Source organism: Seriola aureovittata, chromosome 21 (genome assembly GCF_021018895.1).
Source record: "Seriola aureovittata isolate HTS-2021-v1 ecotype China chromosome 21, ASM2101889v1, whole genome shotgun sequence".
In the NCBI taxonomy this organism is placed as follows: Eukaryota; Metazoa; Chordata; class Actinopteri; order Carangiformes; family Carangidae; genus Seriola; species Seriola aureovittata.
Window position 1 is genome coordinate 523,640 of NC_079384.1, and position 12,493 is coordinate 536,132.

Sequence of the window (12,493 nt, forward strand, 5' to 3'; positions counted from 1 at the left end):
ATGATGAACTAATGTGACACAGAGTCAAATACCTGAGCTCAGAGAACCAGAGTAAGAGGAAGGTGCTCACAGTGAAGAGAGGTGGCTCCTTGGAGTGAGGATGGAAACCTTTCAGTCTGCAGCCAGAGACCTCCGACATCCCCGGACCAGTGAGCCTGAACACACCAGTGCTGAGGGAGAGGAGGGGGGATCAGAGTCAGAGCTGCAGTCCCACTGGACTCACCTGGATTTCAGCTACATTTGGTCTACAGCCTGAAACAGTGAGACATACTCGTTGTGTTTGGGAGCGCAGACTATGGCGACGGCCTCCTGCAGCATCAGCTGATACGAGCAGTGAGTGTGGAGGTCGACACTGGAGAGGAAGGCGGTCTGAGTGGGATGAGTCTGAAACAGACAGACACTGTGAGGACACGCCTCTCTGGTAACCACCTGACATGGAGACATGTGGTTTCACCTTGACACTGACATGTGAAAACCAGTCAAATAAAAGTCAGTCATTCATTAGTGGATAAATAAAGAGCAGAGTGAGAACTCATCCATCTGTTCCCATCTCTGTCCCTCCATCTCTCCACTCATCTGTTGCTCGACCACAGGCACTGTTGCCATGGTGATATTTGATCATGCAAATGAAGGGGAAGGAAAAGAGCAACAGAGGTCACTTTACTAAGCGTGTGTTTGTTTCTGGGTTACATCACTCTGTGGGGACCTCACAGGTTTACACTGATTCGTAGAGACTGAGGACACACTGAGGACACACTGAGAAACACTGAGGACACACTGAGGACACACTGAGAAACACTGAGGACACACTGAGGACACACTGAGGACACACTGAGAAACACTGAGAAACACTGAGGACACACTGAGGACACACTGAGGACACACTGAGGATACACTGAGGACACACTGAGGACACACTGAGGACACACTGAGAAACACTGAGGACACACTGAGGACACACTGAGAAACACTGAGGACACACTGAGGACACACTGAGGACACACTGAGAAACACTGAGAAACACTGAGGACACACTGAGGACACACTGAGAAACACTGAGGACACACTGAGGACACACTGAGGATACACTGAGGACACACTGAGGACACACTGAGAAACACTGAGAAACACTGAGGACACACTGAGGACACACTGAGAAACACTGAGGACACACTGAGAAACACTGAGGACACACTGAGGACACACTGAGAAACACTGAGGACACACTGAGAAACACTGAGAAACACTGAGGACACACTGAGGACACACTGAGAAACACTGAGAAACACTGAGGACACACTGAGAAACACTGAGGACACACTGAGGACACACTGAGGACACACTGAGAAACACTGAGGACACACTGAGGACACACTGAGAAACACTGAGGACACACTGAGGACACACTGAGGACACACTGAGAAACACTGAGAAACACTGAGGACACACTGAGGACACACTGAGAAACACTGAGGACACACTGAGGACACACTGAGGACACACTGAGGACACACTGAGGATACACTGAGGACACACTGAGGACACACTGAGAAACACTGAGAAACACTGAGGACACACTGAGGACACACTGAGAAACACTGAGGACACACTGAGAAACACTGAGGACACACTGAGGACACACTGAGAAACACTGAGAAACACTGAGAACACTGAGGACACACTGAAAACACTGAGAAACACAGAAACACTGAGGACACACTGAGAAACACTGAGGACACACTGAGGACACACTGAGAAACACTGAGAAACACTGAGGACACACTGAGGACACACTGAGAAACACTGAGGACACACTGAGGAACACTGAGGACACACTGAGGACACACTGAGAACACTGAGGACACACTGAGAAACACTGAGAAACACTGAGGAACACTGAGGACACACTGAGAAACACTGAGAAACACTGAGGACACACTGAGAAACACTGAGGACACACTGAGGACACACTGAGGACACACTGAGGAACACTGAGGACACACTGAGGACACACTGAGAAACACTGAGGACACACTGAGGACACACTGAGGACACACTGAAAACACTGAGAAACACTGAGGACACACTGAGGACACACTGAGAAACACTGAGGACACACTGAGGACACACTGAGGACACACTGAGGACACACTGAGGATACACTGAGGACACACTGAGGACACACTGAGAAACACTGAGAAACACTGAGGACACACTGAGGACACACTGAGAAACACTGAGGACACACTGAGAAACACTGAGGACACACTGAGGACACACTGAGAAACACTGAGGACACACTGAGAAACACAGAAACACTGAGGACACACTGAGGACACACTGAGAAACACTGAGAAACACTGAGGACACACTGAGAAACACTGAGGACACACTGAGGACACACTGAGGACACACTGAGAAACACTGAGGACACACTGAGAAACACTGAGGACACACTGAGGACACACTGAGGACACACTGAGAAACACTGAGGACACACTGAGAAACACTGAGGACACACTGAGGACACACTGAGGACACACTGAGGACACACTGAGAAACACTGAGAAACACTGAGAAACACTGAGGACACACTGAGGACACACTGAGAAACACTGAGGACACACTGAGAAACACTGAGGACACACTGAGAAACACTGAGGACACACTGAGATACACTGAGGACACACTGAGAAACACTGAGGACACACTGAGAAACACTGAGGACACACTGAGGACACACTGAGGACACACTGAGAAACACTGAGGACACACTGAGAAACACTGAGGACACACTGAGGACACACTGAGGACACACTGAGAAACACTGAGGACACACTGAGAAACACTGAGGACACACTGAGATACACTGAGGACACACTGAGAAACACTGAGGACACACTGAGAAACACTGAGGACACACTGAGGACACACTGAGGACACACTGAGGACACACTGAGAAACACTGAGGACACACTGAGAAACACTGAGGACACACTGAGATACACTGAGGACACACTGAGGACACACTGAGGACACACTGAGGACACACTGAGGACACACTGAGAAACACTGAGGACACACTGAGATACACTGAGGACACACTGAGGACACACTGAGGACACACTGAGAAATACTGAGAAACACTGAGGACACACTGAGGACACACTGAGAAACACTGAGGACACACTGAGGACACACTGAGGACACACTGAGAAACACTGAGGACACACTGAGGACACACTGAGGACACACTGGGGACACACTGAGGACACACTGAGAAACACTGAGGACACACTGAGGACACACTGAGAAACACTGAGGACACACTGAGGACACACTGAGGACACACTGGGGACACACTGAGGACACACTGAGGACACACTGAGAAACACTGAGGACACACTGAGGACACACTGAGAAACACTGAGGACACACTGAGGACACACTGAGGACACACTGGGGATAAAACTGAGGACACACTGAGGACACACTGAGAAACACTGAGGACACACTGAGGACACACTGAGAAACACTGAGGACACACTGAGGACACACTGAGAAACACTGAGGACACACTGAGGACACACTGAGAAACACTGAGGACACACTGAGGACACACTGAGAAACACTGAGAAACACTGAGGACACACTGAGGACACACTGAGGACACACTGGGGACACACTGAGGACACACTGAGAAACACTGAGGACACACTGAGGACACACTGAGAAACACTGAGGACACACTGAGGACACACTGAGGACACACTGGGGATAAAACTGAGAAACACTGAGAAACACTGAGGAACACTGAGGACACACTGAGGACACACTGAGAAACACTGAGGACACACTGAGGACACACTGAGGACACACTGAGGACACACTGAGAAACACTGAGGACACACTGAGAAACACTGAGGACACACTGAGAAACACTGAGGACACACTGAGAAACACTGAGGACACACTGGGGATAAAACTGTGTGGTTCAAGTTTGTTTAGCGTGTGTTTAGCGTGTAATCGTACATGGATCCAGCCCAGCGTCAGCAGGTTCTGTTGGTCCTGGAAGCTGAACAGTTCCTCCACGTTCTCCATGTCACAGAAATCTGGACCGGCCGACTGTTTCGGGATCACGACATGAGTCAGCACAAACTCATTGTGTGTCTGAGGCCGAGAGACATTCACACAGACAGGAGAGAGAGAGAGATAATGAATAACTGTGATAGAGCTGCTTCAGGTCTGTTCTGGTCTGTACTGGACTCAGTCTTCACACAGCTAAATGGTCGGTGAACAGTCAGTAAACAGTCAGTAAACAGCCTCACCAGTCGTCCACACAGCACTCCACAGGTCTCTATTCCTCTGGCAGTGTTGGAGTCGGCTAGCAGGAGGAAACGATACGTCAGATCTCTGGGAATCACCACCCGCCTCAGACCCTCCACCCTCTGAGCTGCACACACACACGAAACAAACACACACAGGAACATAAAGACAAGCAAGATACACATACACTGTATGTTCAGAGAGTGTGTACATGTGGTGATTGCTCTAAGACTGCAAGGGAAGCTCAGCTTCCCCTAAAATGTCAACAAACTAATTGGTCAAATATGTCCTGTTGTGTGAACATTTCATTGACTAAATATGTGCTAGAACACGTTCATCTTTTGTTCAGAATCAGCTGCTTATCACAGGTAACCGACACGACTTCCTCCTCGTTCATCCCCGCAGCGCCACAGAGCTTTACACAGTGTAGACGCCGAGCGTCTACTGACTTCAATGGGGAAGCAGAGAGTGGGTTGTTCCACTGCAGCCAAACTAGACGGTCATTGGATAAATGCTGGGCTTTGTCCCGCCCATCGGACGCTCAGCGTCTCTGGGGGTCTATGGGACAGTGGGCTGGCCCGGACGCTCGGCTTCTGCATGATGATTGGATGATCTGTCTGAGGCTGAGTCCCTTTTTGATTGACAGCGAAATGAGCGAATCAGCGATCTTGAAGTATAAGCATCCACCGGAGCAGTTTTCAAGTTTTTAATTCCGTTGTTCGGAGTTGATCTGGAGACGTTACTGATCCTCAGCGACTTTGTCTTTGTTAAAAACGACTAGCGTTGTGTTTGGCGACTCTCTTCTGTCACTCTGCGAATTTACATTTAAATAAACGGACACATTTTATGATGTAGGCCGAAAAAAGAACTTCCCCTCCTTATAAGACCAGCAGCCGCCACTGGTGTGTACATGTGTGTACTCACTGTGTACTCCAGCCAGCGTGGCAGCCGGTTGGCTGATTGGAGCTGGCGGTCTGTTTCTGTTAGGGTCCGCCCCCTGGGATCGTAAGCTTTCTCTGATTGGCTGCTCAGACAGACAGGAGCCGTCCGTCACCTCAGGCATTTTGATCTCCACCTGCAGGAGAAACGCATTACTTGTAGTAGCAGTAGTAATAGTACTAAAGTGATGTCTAATGATACCTTTTGCTCCGCCTCCTCTCCTCTCCTATTGGCTAGTTCCTGACGCCTCAGCTGGTCCTCAAAGTAACGAAACTGTTCTGATTCGATCTGCATCCGTCGCAGGCTGGCGACCCGCTGCCTCTCCCCCTCCAGTAGGAGGACCCGCCTCCTGTCCTCATCCAATAGGGAGAGGCGCTGCAGCTGCTGGCCACACCCATCCCCCACCACAGCCTGGCTCTGAGGAAACACAGCTTTTTATTGGCTGAAGAGTGTCAATCTGAGTCCAAGTAATGTGTGTGTAACTTTAGATCAGCATATATCTCCAATCTGATTGGACGACACAAACACACCTGGGCTCTGAGGTACTCGGTATGTTCCCTGCTGTATTTCTCCTGAAGACGTTTCTTCAACTCGTCTTTACGAGGAAACGCCACCTCCTGCAGTTTCTACAGGAACACAGAGACAGACAGTAAATATTACTCCTACTGCTACATGTAGTGATGCTGCCTGTAGCATCAGTAAGTTGTGATGGATCGGGAGAAGCATCAGGACCATCTCCAGAAGACTGGGGACTACCAGTGTTGATAATGAGGGTCATTACCTTCATGATGAGCTGTTTCTCTGGGACGCTGCACTGCTGGTAGTCTCTATGACTGGGCAGCTTCTCTACAAACAGACTGAACACATTTCACCTTTAAGAGCCTGAGATGATCCGAACTTACAGAAAGGTGCGTTGTGATGTCAGTATGTTGTGTTTCTTACGTGATGAACTTGGTGTAGAGGACGTAAGCATTCTCCAGACTGCCCTCCTCCAGGTAAACCGCCGCCATGCGCTCCATCTCCACCCCGGAGCGGAAGTAGCGTCGTGGCGCAATGTCCTCGTTGATCTCCACATTGCATCCCATCTTCCCCAGCGCCCGAACACGTTCCGCCGCTGTCAATGACACGTCAGTGTAGTCTGGTTCTGCTGCCAGCTTCTTCTACACAACACAAACACACACAAGTTCAAGTTGGCACCTGACAATGTCAAAGTACTGGACCAAACAGAACACATCATTTAAAGGGCCTTGCCATCAATTTTTCCATTCAATCATCACTTGTTATGGTCAAACTGGTAAAACAAAGGGTTAATGTGTGTCCAGGTACCTGTGGTACAGCTTCTCATTTACAGCTGAGTGATTCTACCTGTTGATATTATGTTGTACATGATCTGCTTCATATTCCCCACAGACAGTGACTGTGAGCCACACACAGGTACACAGAGCTGGGCTAACATGTAACAGCTAACATTCAGCTAACATCTGGCTAACATCCAGGTAACATCCAGCTAATAACCAGGTAACATCCAGCTAACATCCAGGTAACATCCAGCTAACAACCAGCTAACAACCGGCTAACATCCAGGTAACATCCAGCTAACATCCAGCTAACAACCAGCTAACAATCGGCTAAAATCCAGGTATCATCCAGCTAACAACCGGCTAACATCCAGGTAACATCCAGGTAACATCCAGCTAACAACCAGCTAACAACCGGCTAAAATCCAGGTATCATCTAGCTAACAACCGGCTAACATCCAGGTAACATCCAGGTAACATCCAGCTAACAACCAGCTAACAACCGGCTAACATCCAGGTAACATCCAGGTAACATCCAGCTAACAACCAGCTAACATCCAGGTAACATCCAGGTAACATCCAGCTTGACATGAGTCATTATCTTTAACTCACTGCTCTGGTTGTTTGTACAGAGGAACATTTCAGTGAGAAACCTGTGCACTCAGGTACAACGTAAACACCTGAATAAACCCAGGTAGAATCTAGGTCATGATGACAGTGTCTTGTGTCTGGATTCTGGACTCGAACTCAGCACCGTGTCCTGACATTAATAATAAAGCCACTCTTCCAGGTTCATCAGGACTCTTCATCAAATATGATCAGTCACATTTACATCTGACAGCAGAGCTGCATTCAGGCAGGAAACTCAGATTTACCGTCCCTGCTGGGAGCCTGAATGCAGCGTTTGTTACACACTGGATAAACAAGTCCTCTGTTCACTGTGAGCGACTGTTTCCTATTCACCAGGCGACGCAGAGAGGACAGACAGAGAGAGAGAACACCACTGGGGGGGGGGGGGGGGGGCAAGGAGGGAAGGATGTGTGATAAAATAAAGATGATGAAAAGAAGGAAAGGACTGAGGAAAGAGATGAGGTCTCTGGAAGGAAAGGACTGAGGAAAGAGATGAGGACTGTGGAAGGAAAGGACTGAGGAAGGAGACGAGGACTGAGGAAGGAAAGGAACTGAGGAAAGAGATGAGGACTGAGGACAGAGAGGAGGTCTGAGGAAGGAGAGGAGGACTGAGGAAGGAGACAAGGACTGAGGAAGGAAAGGAACTGAGGAAAGAGACAAGGACTGAGGAAGGAAAGGAACTGAGGAAAGAGACGAGGACTGAGGAAGGAAAGGAACTGAGGAAGGAGGAAACCACTGCTCTCACAACTTTGACAAACATGATTCAGGCTTTTAATTTGAAGGTCTCAGAGTTGTGTTTCCATCACTCAGATTCACTTCCTGCAGACATGTCCAAACCATGAACCAGTCTTGGTGGGGACATCGTGACCCCACCTGTTCAGTGAGTCCCCACAACATGAGTAAAACAAGAACACACACACACACACACACACACACACACACACACACACACACACACACACACACACACACACACACACACACATAAAAACACTCACCAGTGTATTTAAACTGAAGCCTTGGTCCATGGTGTGTGTGTGTGTGTGTGTGTGTGTGTGTGTGTGTGTGTGTGTGTGTGAGTGTGAGTGTGAGTGTGATTGTGAATGTGTGTGTGTGTGTCACTGCTCGGCCCACGACTGGTTTGTCCATCTGCCACCTCCCATCATGCTTCACTGCAGGGGAGACAACAAAACAGAAGACGTTCGTTCACACAGTCCTGTGTGAAGCTAGCACGGCGGCTAAAGGTAACAGTCAGCACCAGCCAATCAGAGCCGGCCGTGTGTCGAGGGGCCCACTTGTCATTGCGCCTGCTCGTCCTTCGGTTTGGTCCATGGTTACCATGACGACCGGTAACTAATCATCCACTGAGTCATCCAGTTTAACAACAGATAGAAGAAGAAAAGACACAAAGAGGAGGAGAAGAAGACGACCTCCCACTCCTCAGTAGACAACAACCGTCATCAACACCGTCTGCCTCAGCCGGCCTGGAGGATGTCACCATGGCAACAGGTGCATCCATTCCGCCTGAGACCAGAGAGGGTTTCAGGTGTTCCTGCTCCTGGTGTCCAGATGTGGACCAGATGTGTCAGATCAGATGATAATCAGGTATAATAATAATAATATAATAATTATGAGATGATTATTTGTGGATTAACCGACGATTCTTTTTGTTTATAAAAGATGACCTCATCAAACACCCTAAAACCATGGTCCTCAGCAGAGACATAGTCCTTGTCCAGTTGGTAGACACACCTTTGAGTCATGTGTGTCATGGGCTCCTTGTTGGCCCCTTGTAGCCATGGGGGAGAAAACAGCTGCAGGTAGGGGGCGCTAACAGCTAATGTTTAAACCAGTGTTGAGCTGCAACAGTGAATGTGTTTCTGATGACTCACTCAAACATCCTGCTCATCCACATTCACTCTGCTGCTGCTCGATCTTTGACCTCCTTCATCGACACTCACTGAAACATGTGGTTACACCTGAACAGGTGAGAGGAGGCCGCATCCTGTTACACATGAATCTCACCTGTCGGCCTGAAAACTTTTCTGTGGTTTAATGTACAAACACCTTAAAACAGCTTCCCATTCATTTACAGTACACACTTAAATCTGACAAAACCCCTTAAAGATTTAAGTTGTTTTTAAGGGATTTAAAGTTACTGAAACTTTTGGGATTTTAAGGGATAATTAATTGTAATAGATGAAGGTCTTCATTTTTCCACAGATTATATCAAAATTATTTCACACATGATTTGCTCGTGAACAAACAATGGTGTAGTTAAGGTGTTTTAAACGGTTTTTATGGGAATAATTAATGGATTCCAATATATGGTTGTAATGTATTTTCTCTTATTTATCTCTTAAAAATCCCTTAAACTGTGTTGAAAACTTTTCAAATACCTCAGATTATTTAAGTCCATTAAATGTCCCATTAAATACCCAGTGTACATTATGTCATATCATTCATGGAACATCAGTGGCACTTTAATGGAACTTTAAGGGACTAATTACTGGACTCACATTTATTTAGTGGTTTTTAAATGGGATTCTGTACATTTTCAGGATTTTGTCTTTCTATGAACCCCTAACATAAAATCCATTAAAGCTCTAGAATCTATTAATTTAACACATTCATTTTCTGGAATCTGAGTGCAGAGATAAACATCAGTCTAATATTAATTAATGTGTAAATTAAGGGCTGTGCACCAGTTATATTTTTTAATTAAAGGTTTTATCTTTAGTTTTAGGCTTTTTGTCCCTTAAATTTTACTTTAATTAATGGTTGGTTTTATTCTGTTTAAGGGGTTCAAACAACGGATCTTACCCATTTAAAAATCCCTTAAACTCCCAGAAACACACTTATTCTTTTACAGTTAATTATTTATCCAGTAATTACTGATGCAATGTGTATAATGTGTAATTTTCAAATTAAAGGTGTTTAAGAGGTTTTAGTAATGGCCCAAAAACACCTTAAACTGACAACTAAATTAAGGGGAAATTAAATTCCTTAAACCCTTGAATCCTGCATTGCAAAATAAGAGTTCGGCCCAGATGACAGGTCTCATTCAGAATAACATGGAATAGAATGCATAAGAAACTTTAAGGGATTTCTGTGTCACAGTGTGAAACTGCATCTGAAACCACAGTTTCCTATTTTCTAATAGTGACTCTGAACGTGTCTTTGCTGCTGTTTAAATGAATAAAACACACTCACAGCTCCACTCTGACTCTACTGGTTCTACTGGACCCAGAGGAAGAACCACAGAGCAGGACAGAGAGCTCCGGGAGGCAGGAGAATCAATGTACCTGCTTGATGTCGGTGTGCTCTCCTGTCGACATCCCACCGTCACATGTGGAGCTGAGAGACCCGGGTCACAGCCTCTGGGTTCAGTCTGGATCCAGACCCGGTCCCGGCACTGACACCAGACCCGGGTCTACAGTGACCGGTGGTTAAGTCCCGGTGAGTGAAGCTGATGATAAAAATGGCTGAAAGCTCCGGGAGCTGCAAACAAACAGCGACTGATGATAGAGATGGTGGAGCTAAGAGATCGTCTCTGTGCACAGAAGACTCACTCCCACCTTCCGGTTTCACAGGAGTGGGTGTTGACTCTGCACATGCGCACCACTACTGCCAAAGAAAGGAGTAAATCAGTTGTAATGTATCACTCTGACACGTTTTTCAGGCACCAAATTAAGGCGCGATCCAGGGCCACAGCTGGTTCAATACTAATAATACTACTAATAAAAATATCAATAAAAATAATAATAACAACAATAATAATAATAAAAAGACATAGTCCCTCCTCCACATCAGAAGCTCAGATGATGTCTGTGTGGGCTCACCTGGTGTACCTGTTGTGTTTCCTCCTCGGTGGAACCGCGCAAGTTCAGAAAGCGAACAGATGAGGTTAGTGAACACAGCGTTTGAATTTTTTTATTGGCTCAGTTTTTGTTTTTTACACACACACACACACACACACACACACACACACACACACACACACACCTGTGTAATGTACCTCAGGTCTGCCGAGCTCAGGTTAGATCCCTGTCTCCAGGCTTTCATACTCTGAACCTGGCTCACCTGCAGCAGGTGTGGATCAGCTGACAGAGACCTGGACCCAGGTCAGCTGGTCTGTGCTGGCTCAGTCTGATCTGGTCTCTGGAGTCTCTTGTGGACTCACCTGATCAGGACGTCGTTTCACCTGCAGCGTCTCCAACCCTCATTAAACTGAACCAGGTGTTTCTGATCAGGATCAGGATCAGCTCTGGAGACGGTCCAGTGGGGAGGGTCTCTCACTCTCCACCTGGAGACATGAGATTGACTCTGACTCAGGTCACCTGATGACCTCACACAGGTGAGACTGTGGTTTTGAATTCAACTTGCAAATTTCTGTCTTTCCAACAGCAGGTGAGGACAGGTGGGGGGGCTGCTTTGACTTTCCATTGTGTGCAGAGTCTGCAGACCGAGAAGCTGATCCTGTGACCTTTGACCTTGTCACGTTTTAAGAGGTTTTAAAAAACTGCTGGTGTCAGACTGGATTTGTTGTGAAGCTGTGTGTTTGTTGTTGTTGTTGTTGTTGTTATTGTTGTTTGTGTGTGTTGTGTTTGATGTCACTGTGTCACTGTTGGACTTCTGACTGTGGATTTTCACGATGCATTCACTGACTCCTCTTGTTTTATTTTGCTTCAGGCTGATTCCAGCTGTGAGATCGTCCTGTGTGGACATGTCTCAGAACAAGGCGTGAACCAGGTGTGTGTGTGAGAGAGAGAGTCACGTGACTGAATCAAACTGCGTCAGAAACATGAAGATGACACACATCGTCTCTTTCACTTCAGCTTTGATCTGTCAAACTCAATCAGTGAGACGACAGACAGGAAGTGACAGAGTTTCCACTACAAAATAAAAGCAGACTTATCATTAAACGTGCAGCTGTTTCTGTTTAAGACTCTTTCAACATAATGTTCGGGGGTTGAATGATGATGAAGAAGGAAAGGACCTGAACACATCGTCATCATCATTATGGCGGGAAAACAAGTGAAGGTTTGGATCATCAGTTGTTTTATCATGGTAAATTTCAAAATCAGTGAGTCTGCTTCTTCACTTCGTGTGTGTGTGTGTGTGTGTGTGTGTGTGTGTGTGTGTGTGTGTGTGTGTGTGTGTGTCCTTTTGTCCTATAGATGGATAAATAATGATAAAATGTTATTGTTTTATTATTTATTGATGTTAAGTTACAGAAACAAATTTAAAGGACATAAAACACATAAACAAAATAAAGATTATAAGCTGATTTTAAATGG

The 12,493-nt window shown here is 46.7% G+C and overlaps 1 protein-coding gene across 1 annotated transcript in view; it reads right to left on the reverse strand.

Moving 5' to 3' along the window:
• Positions 1 to 11,179, reverse strand: part of stambpl1 (STAM binding protein-like 1) — a 13,078-nt gene extending 1,899 nt beyond the window's left edge. The window contains exons 1-11 of the mRNA XM_056365772.1: positions 10,499 to 11,179; positions 8,192 to 8,365; positions 6,208 to 6,425; positions 6,047 to 6,122; positions 5,796 to 5,891; positions 5,467 to 5,682; positions 5,251 to 5,401; positions 4,329 to 4,453; positions 4,033 to 4,170; positions 272 to 384; positions 71 to 170 (exon numbers count right to left, since the gene is read on the reverse strand). Of these exons, the coding sequence (XP_056221747.1) occupies positions 71 to 170; positions 272 to 384; positions 4,033 to 4,170; positions 4,329 to 4,453; positions 5,251 to 5,401; positions 5,467 to 5,682; positions 5,796 to 5,891; positions 6,047 to 6,122; positions 6,208 to 6,425; positions 8,192 to 8,221 (1,263 nt within the window). The 5' untranslated portion in view covers positions 8,222 to 8,365; positions 10,499 to 11,179. The remainder of the gene's footprint in view (positions 1 to 70; positions 171 to 271; positions 385 to 4,032; positions 4,171 to 4,328; positions 4,454 to 5,250; positions 5,402 to 5,466; positions 5,683 to 5,795; positions 5,892 to 6,046; positions 6,123 to 6,207; positions 6,426 to 8,191; positions 8,366 to 10,498) is intronic.
• Between the last annotated feature and the right edge of the window lie 1,314 nt (positions 11,180 to 12,493).